This window comes from Lithobates pipiens, unplaced genomic scaffold (genome assembly GCF_037356315.1).
Source record: "Lithobates pipiens isolate NorthernLeopardFrog02 unplaced genomic scaffold, aLitPip1_a1.2 Scaffold_8, whole genome shotgun sequence".
Lineage (NCBI taxonomy): Eukaryota > Metazoa > Chordata > Amphibia > Anura > Ranidae > Lithobates > Lithobates pipiens.
This window is the reverse complement of record NW_027507903.1, coordinates 485,027,237-485,043,787: the sequence shown is the minus strand read 5'-3', so window position 1 is coordinate 485,043,787 and position 16,551 is coordinate 485,027,237. Positions and strand designations below refer to the sequence as shown.

The 16,551-nt window shown below is 44.6% G+C and overlaps 2 protein-coding genes across 2 annotated transcripts in view; one reads left to right on the top strand and one right to left on the bottom strand.

Moving 5' to 3' along the window:
* The window catches only part of B4GALNT3 (beta-1,4-N-acetyl-galactosaminyltransferase 3), a 108,263-nt gene extending 102,842 nt beyond the window's left edge, over positions 1 to 5,421 (top strand). The window contains exon 20 of the mRNA XM_077468945.1: positions 390 to 5,421. Within this exon, the coding sequence (XP_077325071.1) occupies positions 390 to 507 (118 nt within the window). The 3' untranslated portion in view covers positions 508 to 5,421. The remainder of the gene's footprint in view (positions 1 to 389) is intronic.
* A 367-nt stretch (positions 5,422 to 5,788) lies between these two features.
* The window catches only part of NINJ2 (ninjurin 2), a 55,278-nt gene continuing 44,515 nt past the window's right edge, over positions 5,789 to 16,551 (bottom strand). The window contains exons 3-4 of the mRNA XM_077468946.1: positions 11,677 to 11,855; positions 5,789 to 5,903 (exon numbers count right to left, since the gene is read on the bottom strand). Of these exons, the coding sequence (XP_077325072.1) occupies positions 11,689 to 11,855 (167 nt within the window). The 3' untranslated portion in view covers positions 5,789 to 5,903; positions 11,677 to 11,688. The remainder of the gene's footprint in view (positions 5,904 to 11,676; positions 11,856 to 16,551) is intronic.

Here is a 16,551-nt window from a genome sequence, read left to right as displayed (position 1 = left end):
GAGCGCGGCATTCTCAGCGACGGAGCTGCCGCGCATGTCGGCTCCCGTGCGCATGCGCGGGAGTGACGTCATCGCGGCTTCGCCGAATGACAGCGGCGGAGCTGCGAGACCCCACCAACAAGATGGATGCGGCGGACTACAGGGGACAGCGGCGACTTCGCTGGCTCCTGTGTCAGGTAAGTGACACATAATGGGCTACTATGCGATGCATAGTAGTCCATTATGCTTTGCCTTTGCAGGGAATGAAAGAGGAAGTAAACTCATCAGGGTTTACTTCCTCTTTAATAGATCTTTAGATACATTTCTGAAAATCCAAATAATTGCTCTTTTACATAAACCGAGTTATTATTTCCCTTAATCTGACCGCATGGTCTCTTTTTCTCTCTCAGGATACTACAAGCCGGGATGGAAGTGGAGCGTTTGGCAATTCGAAACTTTTACCACCATTTCCATTCCAAGCGCGGCATGTGGAACAGTCGACAGTCCAGATATGTTCGACGTTTCTAATAATATTGCACTGAGAGCAATTGGCTCTAGGGGTAATTCTCAGAAGACTCTCCTGTATCGGAGAACTCTCTTACAGCATCAGGAAGCCACTCCATGTCCGTGGTGGAGTGTGGTGATTGGAAATGTCCCATTAACATGGGACAATGTCATGACTAATTTACTAAAATGTCTATTTATTTGCACTAGCGGTTCCCCCATCTTGTCTTAGGGGAGGCCAACAAAATGTGGATTTCAATATCGTTTTTTAATCAGGGCTCTTCAGTTTGATTGAAGAAATCTGTTGTAAACTGGAGGCTGCCATCACTGTGTTATCCTTTGAAAATTGATGGTTGCTTTTCTGTCATGCTGGCCCTCTGTATTCTTCCACTGTCACTTCTCATGGAACAATCCCTGTAAAGAAAAGCGTATATACTTGCCTGTGGGGAGGTGCACACAGAGTCCGGTTTCAGAAACAGAACTAAATTAAAGTTAAAGTCCAACAAAGCACAACTACCTGGTGGACAGACAATCCCAACCGGATGCACTGACAGAATGCAGCAGCGAAGAATTTATCAGTAGGTCTCAGGTGCACCAATAGTGTCTGTCTTGGTTAAAACGTGGCCTGGCCAGTCCAGACCCAAACAGATAGTCTTCCAGAAGGATAGCATGTCCCTGCTCTTTTCCTATTTGTCTGGAACCTCTGACTACCGCTAATACTCTCCCTGACAGATGGATGACCTATCCCTACATTACCCTCTCATGAAGTGTGTGCCAAGCATGGGACCCAGGGTCTTCAATAAACTCTGCGTGACCCAAGGTGGCCGGCAGAGTCACATGGGGCAGTGGCATCCAATCGGATAGCTAACCCAGTGACCCAGGAAACCATAGAGGAACCATGTTCCTCTTGACTTCCTCTCCCTCTGCAATGCCACTGGGGTTGAGCACCCCCTTCAGTAGAGAAAGTAGACTGCACCTGCCTACATGCCTCTGCTACAGCCCACACTGCCTAACACTTCTCTGATGAATAAGAATTAACTTCCAAAGTTTGTTCAGAAAAGAAACACTTCCAAGAGTGTCTGACCCTGCACTCTGCTAGTGATTCCTTCCACCAACACTAGACCTGACATAGTAGTTCAATGGGGGTCAGCTGAAGAAACCTTTGAGTGCAGCAATGGACCAAGAGGTCAACAGTCTCAGAAGGCAGATGGTATTAAAGCCAGCGGGACATAATTTTAAAAGTAGGTCTGCATAACAGGCAAGCAACTAGTGATTTTTGAAGGAGATTGCATCAATTTTTCTCTCTATCAACAGGTTTTTATTTATGCCTGACAAGGGCAACAAGCAACAACGACCCTAAAAGGCTTAGACCTGCAAAGTAGATATAGCTTCCCATAATCAGACGTGTGAAACTTTTTACAGGGAAGGAGGTCAAATTTGGGAAGTTTGGACGCATATAGGTGGAGTCATGAGGTTACAGTCCATTTAGCCCCAGAATCTTCTCTGGGAATGTTGACAGACTAAATGAGTATTTATTGACTGGACAAAGTGCCTTAATAAGGATTAGGACTTGTATTTATTTATTAAATTTGCGTTTTTTTAAAATTTTAAAGTACAGGCATCTTTAGCAATGATACGCTGTGTGTGTGTGTATATGTGTACATGTGTATGTATGTATGTATATATATATATATATATATATAAAAAATATAATATATATATATATATATACACCCACACACACACATATATATATGAATGTAAATTGAAAGAAGCTATATATATGTATTTGATAGTAGTGTTGGAGAGTTGGTATCCTTTGGACTGCTCAAAATCCCAACAGGATGTTATCCTGGGGATTTGTAGTACCTGGGCAGCTGGATGTGTGTAGATTGCCCTGGCATGATTGGTAGCGCAAGTGGTGTCAGATACAATATATGAGCCAAGATATGGATAGTTCTCTATTGTTCGGTAATGTACAGCAATATACATTGTATAAATTGCCTCTTGTAGCATTTTTACAATATGAATGCTATGCACTTATTTTGACATTTGGAACAGCAGAAGGGAACTGTATATACATTGTTCAGAACATGTACAGCATCACAATTACAGGCAAATGGAATGATTTTAGGAAAACTGATGTAAAATTACTGATTTAGCCTTAACTGAAAGTTTGTCAAAATTAGCCTATGATCTCACCTTTTTTTCAGGTTAGGAAAATATACCTTTCATCCCTGGTTCACACTAGGGCGGCTTTGAAATTGCGCTAATTCAGTGCGATTTTAAAGGGGCAGATCAGTGCAATTTGGATTGGTAATTTTATTGCGGTTTGCGACTTTGTCTAACGGAAGTCATTACAAGCCACAATGAAATCGCAGCAAAGTAATGCTGGAACCTTTTTCAAAGTTGCTGTGACTTGAGTCACAACAATTTGAATGGTTCCATTTCCGAAAATAGCATGACAAATCGCATTGGTATGAACCAGGGCTAAAGTGTATGGCCAGCCTAAACTTTTTTTTTTGTAGTTTGGACAGAGTGAGAAAGATCCAGAATCCTTGTCAGGTTTTAAAGGGGTTGTAAACCCTCACTGTTTCCCACTGCTGTTGATCAAATCCAATAATGCGGGACCTGGGGGGTAGCATCGAGTCATATAATCGGCCCCTATGGATGCCGAATGATGGACTCGTGAGCATGTCCGCAAGGTAATCCCCTGGGAGAGCGCTCCTCCTAGGGGGGTTATCTGATATGGGGAGGAGCCACGGGGGGACCCCAGAAGACCAGGTTCAGGGCCACTTTGTACAAAATGAGCTGCACAGTGGAGGTAAGAATGATATGTTTGCTATTTAAAATAAAAATAAAAATGATCCCTTACATTCACTTTAACTGTGATCCGAGGCTCCAGATTTGACCATACTTAAAGTGTTTGTAAAGTCATGACATAAATAACTGCTATCCCCTCTGTTTAATCAAGATCCAAAGTACTGTGTGTCAGTTTTTTAAAAATTCTAATCCTAAATACCTTCTCTCACAGCACCGATGTGCAGTCATATGACATTCCTTAGCTCTCCTTCCCCCATCTAAGGAATGTAGAGGGAGGGGCTGAGATAACATTCTGACGTCAGCTGGCCAGCAGAGGAAGATCGAAAATCCCCGCTGAACTGTCTGAATGTATTCTGACATGGAGAAGTCTCCTCGCTGTCAGAACACAAAAACAAAGCAGGGGCGATTCCTCCATCCACCTTGAATATGTAGATGGGGGTATTAGGTCAGTTTTTTTCTTTCAACCCACTGATTGAAAAAAAACCTGACTCATGTATGGCCAGTCTAATACTGCGTACACACGACCGGATTTTCCAAAGGGAAATGTTGGATGTGAGTTTGTTGGCGGTAAGTCCGACCGTGCGCATGCTCCCTTAGACATTTGTTGTCGGACTTTCCACCAACAAATGTTGGCTAGAAGGTTCTCAAATATTCCGCCAACAAATGTTTGTTGTCACACTTTCCGATTGTGTGTACGCAAGTCCATTGCACAAAAGTCCACGCATGCCCAGAATCAAGGATGAGCCGGAAGCGCTTGGTCTTGTAAAACGAGCATTCGTAATGGAGACATCACTCACTTCTTGTACGTCCCCACGTTCGTAATTGTTAGCTAACATTTGTGTGACTGTGTGTATGCAAGACAAGTGGGAGCCAACACCCTTTGAACAAAAATCCACGGTTTTGTTGTCGGGAAAGTTCCGATTGCATGTACGAGGCATAAGTGTGGCGTTTTCATTAGGCAAGAAGGGAGGAAACATTTGAAACAGGGAACATAGACCGCAATTAAAATCTGAATGGGGGCTCTAGCCTTTCCTTACTTTACTAAAGAAGAAATAATTCTGTCTGTGATGCTGTTGGAGATTTTCCCTAATTTCCTGTATGGTGAAACCATTGTCACTGGGACAGCAGAAAGTAGAAATCTTTATAATGAAGCTCCACATAGCAGTAAAAACCCAACAGGGGTTTTAATTCTTCCCCACTCTAACCAAAAATTCTAAAAATGTTTTGGCTTGGCATCCACGTCACTTCCCACTTTGCTTTGCAGAGTGCGTGTGTGTTTTTTATTTCAGTTAATTGAAAAAATAAATTAAAAAAAAACAATAGTGAAAAAAAAAAAATACATCTCGAACCATTTAAAAAAAAAAAAAAATCGACCTTAATTTTGCATTCCCATGTTGCATTTAGTCTGCAATGTCCCATATTTTTCCAAAATTTTGTAAAAAAATAAAAATAAAAAAACAAAAACAAACAGTGTCCTTCATCCCTAGTCACAAGCTGTGCCTTAAACCATGGATACATTTATTTTTGAACAGTAATAGTATTTACAGTCAGTTTTTATTTTTTTTTATTAAATTTCCATGATGCCCTGCACCCTGGCTGGATTTCATAGCAGACTGACAATAGAAGTGCCTGTTCTTGGTGCTGAAATGAGAACAGAGCGAAGCTGGGAGTGTTTTCTTCCATCTCCACCCATCTGCTGGGGAACATATTACACGTTTTAACCGTTTTTTTATTTGCCATTTTTATTCAAAGTTTACAATTTGATGTTTAACATCATTATTTATACACAAACATTATTTGCAAATACACATTTAGAGCAGAAGGTATCCTGTTACTTAGCCTACTGGGCTTTCCAGAAAGAAAGCCCAGCATTGCCTGGATTCCTGGAAAGACTGTGTATAATATAGAGTAGAAGGGAAAATTGACAAACTGACAGAAAGGCGAAAGAGGAATGTCCCTCTTGTGTATGTAAGTCTGCAGTGTGTATAATCTGATCTCCCCGCACTTAAAGTCTATTTACAGCAGATGTTGTTGTGTGAACCTACAGACATAGATGATTTATATGTGAAAGTTCATAGTTTATTTAAATAAAATGGAATACATAATTTTTTCAAAGATGTGTTTTAGTACTAAATATATTCAATATATAAGAAGCGTGTGTAATCTTTCTGCCACTGCCCTGTCTCCTGCCTGCTCATTGGCCTGCTGGTGTCATCTTCCATGAGCTCTTCATCCTATCAGGTTAACCAAGTCACCCCCCCCCCCCTCCGTACTTAAGCTTACAGAGCATTCATTCCAACTGCAAGCCTGATTTCAACTTTTCATCTGCTGGGCGACAATTTTAGTATGAAACCAGTATTGGCTGAAATAAAATATGTTTTGGGTTCATTGTAGGAATACAATTTTTTTTTTTTTTTTTTTTTAATAGCTACCTGGATTGCAAAAAATGCTATAAAATCACAGTTAAGAAGAAACTGCACACTTATGTTAAGTCTTTATTATTTATCATACAAATAACAGGAATTGTGAACATTTGTGGTTGAAGATTGTTAGAAGATCAGCGACAGGAGAAAGGAAAGGAACATCGGATAGTAAATCTAAAAACAGAGAGAAGATACAGTTACTGTGTATAGCTGTGCACTTCGGCATTTTGTACTTAAAGTGTTACTAAACCCATGGCCCTGCAATCATTATATCTGGTCTCCCACAGTACACAGAACATGGAAATGCAATTATTTTTGTAAATATAAACTGCTAAATACCTTTTCTCATCAGCAGTACACAGCAGTCTTGTGATTTCTATCAGGATCCGGACAAGCACTGGTTAAAGATTGCAGGAAGAGTTTTCATTCTTCTCTGACTGTCCTATGAGGCTGCAGGACCCCTGACCCTCTGTCTGGACAATGCTGATTGGCCCTGTGCTGCTCACATACACCCCCCCCCCCCCCCCCGAAAAAAAAACTCTAGCAATACACATCAAACTGAGCATATGTAGAGTGCCCCCAAGGCTCTGTACTATCAGGAGATGGATTGGGGACAGTGGAAGAAGGGGATGATCAGCGGAGACAGGATCAAACAAGCCTTTTTTAGATATTGCGCAGAATTAACCCCTTAGTTTCCATGGTGAGTATAACAAGCATGCTTTACTAAATATACAGACTAATTTTACTGTTGTGAGTTTAGTAACACTTTAAATTGTATCTAAAGCTAGAATTTTTTTGGTTTTGCTTTGTAGGAAGTAGCGAACAGTAAAATCCTGAGGTTTTTTTTTTTTTGTTTGTTTATTTTCTTGTTGCTACTGAATGTTTTGTAGGCAAAATTCCCCCTCCGGGATTATACAACAGGAAAAGAGAGAAGGCGTCTATAAAGTTAAAAGAAATCCTCAGTTTGGTCTCATTTACAAGGGCGGTAGAAAGGCAGTTGGTCCACAGTTAACCGCACCTTAACTGCAGAACCGCAAGTTAATCAGGCCAGCAGCCATGATAGTATACATCGCTACACTAGCAATGTGGCAAAAAGTATAATACTTTTCACATTTAGCAGATGGAACGGCTACCAAATGTGACCCACTCAGCAGACGATGCAGGTGATTGTGGTGTGGTGCTCCGGGCTCTCAATGGTTAAAAACAGACATACAGGAGGAAGATATCCCAACACAGATTACTCTTCAGAGGGGGTGGTAAATCAGCCACATATGTAAATGAAGTCTTAAGCATTTGTGAGCAGAACATAAATAATCCTGAGAGGGGTTTCCAACACTGCCCCACTCTATTCAAAAGTAAACAAAAAAGGTTACGGCTTTAAATACACGAACTATTCAGGAAGTTTATAATTGCCAAGTTTAAACCCTTTACAACCACTTTAACCTACAGGTAAGCCTCGATTAAGGCTTACCTGTAGGTCACGTATCCTCAAACTACAGCCGTCCCACTTTTGCGGAACTACACATCCCATGAGGCATTGTAAAACTCTGACATTCACAGACGTGACTAGGCATGATGGGAATTGTAGTTCCTGAACAACTGGAGGGCTATAGTTTGAAGACCCCTGCTGCAGGTGCTTGAAATATCTCCCAGACCTGCACAGTCTAGGAGATATTTGCAAATCGCTGTACGGTGATTTCTCCTGCACATGCGCCGGAGTTAGAAAGGGCATGCTGTGCCGTTTCTAGCTCGGGTCATGGTGTTAAAGGTGGCTCCCGTGTGCATGCGCAGGAGTGACGTCACGGAACTCTGGCCAGTCACAGAGCCGGAGTTCATGGCCCCAGAAGGAAGAGGGGTGAAGAATGGACGCTCGCTATTAGCGAGGAAGACGGGGACATTGCGGGCTTCTCCTGCAGGTAAGTGTCACATAATGGGCTATTATGCGATGCATAGTAGCCCATTATGCTTTAACTTTGCAGGGAAACAAAGAGGAATTAACACCCATCAGGGTTTACTTCCTCTTTAACCACTTGCTTACTGGGCACTTAAACCCCCCTCAGTCCCAGACCAATTTTCAGCTTTCAGCGCTGATGCACTTTGAATGACAATTGCGCGGGCATACAACACTGTACCCAAATGAAATTTTTATCATTTTTTTCCCACAAATAGAGCTTTCTTTTGGTGGTATTTAGTTACAGCTCGGAGTTTTATTTTTTGCTAAACAAACAAAAAAAGATGCAAAAAAAAAAAATCATGTTTTAATAGTTTGTTATAAAATTTTGCAAACGGGTCATTTTTCTCCTTCATTGAAGTGCGCTGATTAGGCGGCACTGATGGCTGCATTGGTGGGCACTGATGGGCTGCATTGGTGGGCACTGATGGGCTGCATTGGTGGGCACTGATGGGCTGCACTGGTGGGCACTGATAGGCATAGTTAAGGCGGCACTAATAGGCACAGATAAGGCGGCACCGATGGGCACAGATAAGGCGGCACTGATGGGCAAAGATGGGCACAGATAAGATGGCATGGATGAGTGGCACGGATAAGTGGCACGGATGGGTGGCACGGATAAGTGGCACGGATGGGTGGCACGGATGGGCACTGATAGGTACCACTGATAGATGGGACTGATGGGCACTGATAGGTGGCACTGATAGGTGGCTCTGATAGGTGGCACTGCTGGGCACTGATGGGCGGCACTGCTGGGCACTGATGGGCGGCACTGGGTTGCAGCACCTTTGAGGCAGATTGTGGGCACTGTGGGTGGCACTGTTGGTGGCACTGCTGGATGGCACTGTGGGTGGCATTGTGGGTGGCACTGTAGGTGGCACTGTGGGCACTATGGGCACTGATGGGGGGCACTTACTTTTATTCAGGATGGCACGGCAGTGGGCACTGGCAGGGGGCAGGTGGTCAGCTGTATTGCTGGCCGTGATCGGGACTGATGTCCCGATCACGGCCGCCGGTGATCGGCTTTTTTTTTCTCTCCTCGCGCTGTCAGCGCGAGGAGGAATAATAGCCGATTACCGGCTCCGTTCTATCACATGATCAGCTGTCATTGGCTGACAGCTGATCACGTGATAAGGGGTCGGGATCGACCCCTTGCACGGATCGGTGATCAGGCGAGTCTCACGGACTCGCCAATCACAGAGCGCGCCGCGCGCGCCCCTCAGGGGGCGCGCAGGCCGCTCGTATCCGGGACGACGTCAATAGACGTCGTCCCGGAAATGTAGGTCCGCGCTGATGCCGTCATTTGGCAATAGCGCGGATCTGTAGTGGTTAATATGCTTATTTTTGGCCTTCCCTGGCTCCACCCTACCCCCTACCTCCAAAATGCTAATGACATTTTTCATAAAACTTTTCCATTTTCATTATATACCTTTTTAGATCCAGTGATAACATCTCTGTGTTTCTCTAGGCAATGCATGCAGATCATGGCTAGTGGGAGGAGCTGCCAGGATGCTGTTCATTGTTTCTTGGATCACAACGCCCTGCCTCAGTACTGCTCGCAAGAGCCCCCAGCCCTGATACAAACAGAGGGCTGGCTTTTGGGAGGAGCTGGTCTAGGTTCTGTGTGGGTCTGTGCTGGCACGTTTGCATGGCTGCAGCAATCCATTCATTTGAATGGGCTTCTGTACATGCAGAAACGTGGAGGAAAAAGTCCAACCCCTTTTTTAAAACACGGCTGCACAGAACATTATGCTGCTGCATCATGCAGTTTTGCGCACGCAAAATGTGTGAGGTGCCATTAAGAGATACTTTCTTAATGGTACCTCTGTGCAAAGGCAAAAGAGCAGTGCAGATTGCCTGTGGTTCTGGATCACGCATTATCATACTTTCATTCCTGACCCACACATATGTGAACCTAGCCCTATAAAAATAATAAAATGTCTTGATGGGTGGATGTCAATCTAGAGGAGTGGAAGTTCCTGGGCAGGCTGTATTTTCATGAAGTAGGCCTCAGGGCCTAGCCAGTGCACCCAGGGCCACTTTTTTATTTTTTATTTATTTTTCTACAACTGTTTGTCACCTCTCACTTTTGTGTGTGTTTTGTCACGGATGAAGGGTGTGAGTCCTCGGGCTTACCCTGACGTCTAGGTGGAGGATGTGTGGCCATCAGGTTCCTTCCTCCCCTGCCTCGGGGGGGGGGGGGGGGGGGGGGTCAATATTCGGAGAGCTCCCCCGACCTAGTACTCAATGGATGGCTTCGGCTGTCTTAGAACAACGGCTAGGCAGACCATGTAAACCTATATCCCTGTCAGGAGCCTTGCGCCCTGGGTGGTCAGGGTAGAGGTCCTACACCTTCAGGGGGTGGACTAAAGCACACCCTTAAAGGGGTTCGTAAACCTTCATGTTTTTTCACCTTAATGCATCCTATGCATTAAGGTGGAAAACACCTGGCAGTGACTGACCCCCCAGCCCCCCGTTTTACTTACCCTGGAACTTGACCCCGGCGGGGACACGCTGTCTCTCTCGGCTTTTGATTGCATAGATTGATAGCAGAGCAGCCATTGGCTCCCGCTGCTGTCAATCAAACCCAATGACGCGTGCATCAGGGGTGGGGGCGAGTCATACATTCAGCGCCTATGGATGCTGAATGCTGGACCCGAGGGTGCCTGCAAAGGTATCCCCCTCGGGACATCGCTTCTCCTTGGGGGTTATCTGATGTGGGGAGGAGCCACGAGAGCCAACGGGGACCCCAGAAGAGGATGTTTGGGGACCGGGGTCACTCTGTGCAAAACGAGCTGCACAGTGGAGGTAAGTATAACATGTTTGTTATTTAAAAAAATATATATAAATAAATGTACCCTTACAATCCCTTAGTGTGTGTTTCAGATGCACTTTTTTTTTTTTTTGTTCACTTATGGATTTTTGAGGTTTTGCACCACCGTGGACTAAAATGTAATGCCCACATGTGATACTGAGCCTCCCTGAAAGAACTGAAAGCCAATCAATGAAGGGGATGAGTCAGGGACAGTCAGGCTAGGATGGAAAGAGCTAGGGGGTCTCTATCTGCCTTGCTGTGGCTTCTAATGCACATTGTGAGAAGCTAACAGTGTACAATGAAAACAGAGTAAGCAATTTTGGTTAAGGGGAGAAGTCTGCACTACTGTCAAGATTTAAAGTAGTTCTAAAGTCTAAACATATTGTACCCTAATGCATTAAGGTAAAACATGTTTAGGTAGCAGTATGTCCCCACAACTCCTCCCCCCCCCCCCCCCCCCATACTCTCCTCACGCTCACAAGCTTTTGCTGAGGCAGAGGGGGCAAGGCCAAGCCACGCTGTCTGTGTCTACGGATTCAGGCAGCACGGCTCAGGATAGAGCCCCCAGGTGTGCCACAATTGGGAGTGGCTTTCTATGGTAGCACACCGAGAAGAGGAGGAGCCAAAAGTGCTGGCTGGGAACCCAAGAAGAGGAGGAACTGGGCTGCTCAGTGCTATTCCATTGCACAGAGCAGGTAAGGATAAACCTGTTTGTTATTAAAAAAAGATAGAATGTACAATGACTTTGAGGCTCCTTTCAAACTTGTACAAACTGAAATCATTACAAATTTGCTGCAACTTGAAGCAATGCCTGTGTAATCTTGAGGTCTATGGACCTCAAGTCGCATCAAAGTCAAACAAAAGTAGTGCAGGGACTACTTTGAAGTGGCATTGATATGAACTGTCCTCACTGGAAATCATGGGGTACGACTTGCCATGCGACTTTGCAGTTCCAAGTCACAGGACAAGTTGCACAAGTGTGAAAGGGTAAGGGACGGATAGAGATCAGCTTTAAAGCTGCAGGGGGTTACTAAAACTGAAGGGTATACAGACCCTGGCCCAAAATGCCAACAACTGACAGCACAAGACCTAACCTGTGTTATGCAAGGTGAGTACTGGGGCCCTCCCTTAGCTGGTGACATAAACAGCTGCCTCTGTGACATTACTTCCTTGCTGCATACCTGTGTGGTCCCTCATTGCACCTCACGCGGCCCCCTGGAGGGGTACAAGCCCGTCTTTTGCACCCCGAATGCTGTGATAAAAATGTTGAAGAGAACGGTGATAAACACAAGTGCGGTCGCGACATTATTCAGCATATCCAGACCCAGATGCTTGGAAATATCATTCAGGTTCTTCCGAGCTGGAGAGAGGAACAGACACAATGGAAATAGGCAAATAAAGCTTGTAAGACTACATCTAAATCTTAATTGAATGACATTAAGTGTATCATAAACAATTAGGCTCAATGTACATGATTAACTTGACAGATAGTAACCAACGTTTAAAAACCTCTGTTTTATCGCATTCATACCGCGCTTACACACGTTTTCAAGCGTTTTTTTTTTTTTTAACAGTCAAAAATGTATCACCATTAAAAAGGCCTGTAAATGAAACGTGGCTAATACCAGGTTTACAGGCTGTTACAGGCATTTGGCGTTTCAAATGCCTCTGAACATCCGTCCTGAACGCATTTTCTTTGCTTTCCAAAAATGCTTCTAATCTCAACGGCCTAGAAACGACTATAAACGACCCTGTGTACATGGACAGATAAGATAACAGAGGAGAGTTTAGGGGCAGCTGAAAAAAAAAACGCCCAACTGCCCCTAAACGTCCGTTTACCAGCAGCAGTGTACATGAGGCCATTTTTTTCTCAACAAAACACTTTTATTTCACTTTTTTATCCTGCATTACATCTCAGTGTTGCTAATCTCCTGCAGCTTCTTTGTCCACTTTGAGCCACTTTATGTCTACCTGCTTACCAGTGATAGCTACATTGTATTTCTCAGCTGAGTTTCCTTATAATAACAGTGAACCATGCCTACATATTGGGGGTTATTTAGAAAAAGGCAAATCCACTTGAAAGTGCACTGCAAATGCATTTGTAAGTGCAGTTGCTTTAAATTTAAGGCCGCGTACACACGGGCGGATTGTCTGCCCAACTAAGTTCGTCAGACAATCCGACAGACAGTCCGTTCAAAATTTGAATGAACGGACTTGACCACACACGATGAGCAGACAGTCCTCTGAAAGCGTGCGCGATGACGTATACAGCACGTACGACGGGACTAGAAAAACTACGTCCTATACACTGCAATGCAACCTTCGGCCGTGTAAATCCTTTCTGAGCATGCGCCATACTTAGTCCGTCCAACTTGCCTACACACGAGCGGACTGTCCGCTGAAACCAAGTTTGGACGGACAAAACCAAGTTTGAACGGACAAAATTACGGAAATTCCGTAAGACTTTGTTCGTCAGACAGTCCGCTGAAAAAGTCAGCTGAAGCCCACACACGAACGGATTGTCCGCTGAAACACGGTTCAGCGGACTAAGTTGGACAGACAATCCGCCCGTGTGTACGCGGCCTAAGGGTTGATCAGAAATGAGGGGAAGCTCTGATGATTTTATCATCCAATCATGTGCAAGCTAAAATGCTGTTTTTTATTTTCTTTGCATGTTTCCCTCAGATCTAAAGCGACTGCACTTTCAAGCGCACTTGTTGTGCAAAAACGGATTTGCCTTTAGTAAATAACCCCCGTTGTGTGTTGAAATAGCCACTTGTAGTTGGTATCAAAAGCCTGTGTGAGAGGAGAACAATGCAGGAGCACTAGGGTTGCCACCTTTTCTTCAAGTCAAACCCGAACACTTTAGCGGCGCACACCAATTTTTTTTTTTTGTATAAACTATACATATATTTTGCTATTAAATGGCATTTCTAATCATATGAAGTTAATAACAAGAGTCTCCCTTTACATCAGAGCCCACAGAGTTCCCCTTTTACATCTGAACTCGCAAAGTTATGTTACACTGTAAGGGAGAACTCTGGGGACTCTGACAGAAGGGATCCTCTGGGAACCCTGATTTAAGGGGGAACACTGAGAACTCTGATGTCCAGAGAGCACTCTGATTGAAGGGGGGACACTGTGGCCTCTGGTGTAAAGGGGAACTCTGATGTAAGGGGTGCTCTGAAAATATTCAATGGGTTCCCCTTGAGGTTTTTAAGCAGCAATAAGAAACAATGAGATAAAAGTAAGGGGTGCTCTTAAAACCCTGATTTACCTTAGTGTATTCACTCAGAGGCAGGAGAGAGAAGGGGGGAGACTTCAGTCACAGACAGGGATGGATGGTGAGCTCACTCACCCCTTGGCAGTCAGCACCTCTCATTCATATGTATCTGAGGCTGAACTTAAAATTTCCAGCCCGCACTTTCCTTTTCTAAGGAGTGTGGGCAGATCCAGAGGGGTAGGGCCGGGAGGAAGAGGTGCAGATCAAGCCCTCTCTCCTCTCCCATCTGTATGTGGCATAGCATAGACAACTGTAGCCAGCAACCCTGCTGGGAAGCCATATTTCAATCTTAATAATGTCTCTGGGTTTCAGGCAGGTGTAATACTGCTATGAATATATCCACTTGACCGGATGTTCTGCTTTAAGGCAATGTTTATTCTACAAGTATATTGCTTTGCAGAGAATACTGAATCACTTATGTCAACCCTTGTCACCAAAGGAGCTAACAATTTAATGTTCTCACAACAATAAAGCAAATTTTGACAGGATGACACTGTACCCAGTACCTGGAGGAAACTCACACACAGAGAGAACATAAAAATTCCATACATTGAGTGTCTCTTGTGGCAAGAAGGCCCAGGAACCCAATGCTGCATGTCAAGTGTGCTTACCACTTACAGCCCAGTTCCACATCAAACCTTTTTTTTTTTTGGCATCTGTGCTTCTCTAGGCAATGCAGGCAGATCAGAGCTGGTGAGAGGGGTAACCGGCCTAGATTTTCCTTTCAATAGCCCTCAATCCTAATCAGGGGTGGCCCGTCCATATGGGGTGCAGGGGTGCTGCCCCCTCAGTCCATGCGCCCAGCCCCTAATCTACATGCAGGGAACTGGTTGCATGGATTTCAACAGGGTTTTTTTTTTTTTTAATTCTTAACCGCTTCAGCCCCAGAAGATTTTACCCCCTTCCTGACCAGAGCACTCTTTGCGATTTGGCACTGCGTCGCTTTAACTGACAATTGCGCTGGCGTGCGACATTGGACCCAAACAAAATTGACGTCCTTTTTTCCCCACAAAGAGAGATTTATTTTGGTGGTATTTGAGCACCTTTTGCGGTTTTTATTTTGTGTGCTATAAACAAAAAAAAAGAGCAACAATTTTGCTATAATAAATATCCCCCAAAAATATGAAAAAAAAATAAAAAATCACAATAAACGTATATTGATTGGTTTGCGCAAAAGTTATAGCGTCTACAAAATAGGGGATAGTTTTATGGTATTTTTATTATTAATCTTTTTTATTAGTAATCGCAGCAATCTGCAATTTTTATTGGGACTGCAACATTATGGCGGACACAGCGGACATTTTTGACACTATTTTGGGACCATTGTCATTTATACAGCGATCAATGCCATAAAAATGCATTGATTACTGTGTAAATGACACTGGCAGTGAAGGGTTTAACCACTAGGGGGTGATGAAGGGGTTAAGTGTGTCCTAGGGAGTGATTCTAACTGTGGGGGGATGGGCTACTAGTCACATGACAGCTATCACTGCTCTCGATGACAGAGAGCAGCGATCTCTGTCATGACACAAGCCGGAACGGGGAAGTGCCTTGTTTACATAGGCACTTCCCCATTCTAAGGCTCCATGATGCAATCGCCGGGAGACCGGCGGACATAGAGTCCGCTGGACGCAAGGTCATGTGGTACGTGGTGGGCGCACACCTGCTATCCCCGGCTCTTAAAGGGGACCCACAGGTAAGCTCATTTGCTTACCGCTGCCAGTATGCCGACGTATATCAGCGCGCGGCAGTTGGCAACTGGTTAAGCACGTGATTAGAGCCTGAGGCTCTAATTGGCTTCCAAAAAAGGGTAAGCTCAGGGTGCAGAGCACTGCGCCCTGAGCCCACCAGTTGTGTGACAATAGCAAATTAATATTTGCTATTGTCTTTCTGCTTCTCCTCCCAGCCAATCAGAAAGTGGGTCTTAAGACTTGATTGGCCAAGAGGAGCAGCGACTATACTATCCGGGAGCAGGGGGGCGCTGAGGAGGAGACAGGGGGAAGCTGCCGAAGCTGCCCGCGACCTGGATGGGGTAAGTGCGGGGCTAATGGGAGGACAAGCAAGAGATGGGGGTATGTTTACCGATCAACAAACCAATCGGGGGTGTGGGGTTTGACTGTCTGAGATATCAGGGTGGGGGTTTGACTGACTGAATAAACGGGGGGAGGGTCAGTTTGTTTGCCCCCCCCCCCCCACAAAAAAGAAAAAATAGAGCACCAGCCGCCACTGATCATAATGCTAGCAGTGGGCTGGATCTTGGGAGGGGTTATGCAAATATCAACATACCTTGATGAGTGGATGTCAGTCTGCAGGAGTTGCTGTTCTTAGACAGGCAGTATTTGCATGCAGACTGCTCAAGACAACACCCATGTGTGATGCCGAGCCTCCATGATTGAAACTGAAATTCAGTGAATGAAATGAGACAGGCTGTGGAGAAAAGTACTAGATGATGATGGATGTCCTCCAGCCAGAGGTGGGCTCTATGGGATTTGCTGCAGCTTCCAAAGCACATTGTAAGAAGCTCATAGTGTGCAGTGAAATCAGTGTAAGCTATTTCAGTACAGGAAAGGAACCTGTACAATTGTGCAAGACTGAACGGAAGGGTGAAGTTAAAGTGGTTGTAAATCTCAGACATGAACCCTCTATTATGTGTATACTTTTCTCAATTCAGAGCACTTATTGTCATTTCTGTCTGCTGCTTCGTTCCCCTGCTATTATCATGAGTCACTTCTGACAATTTTTCCTGACACCAAGAGAAAAGTGGTGGCAGAGG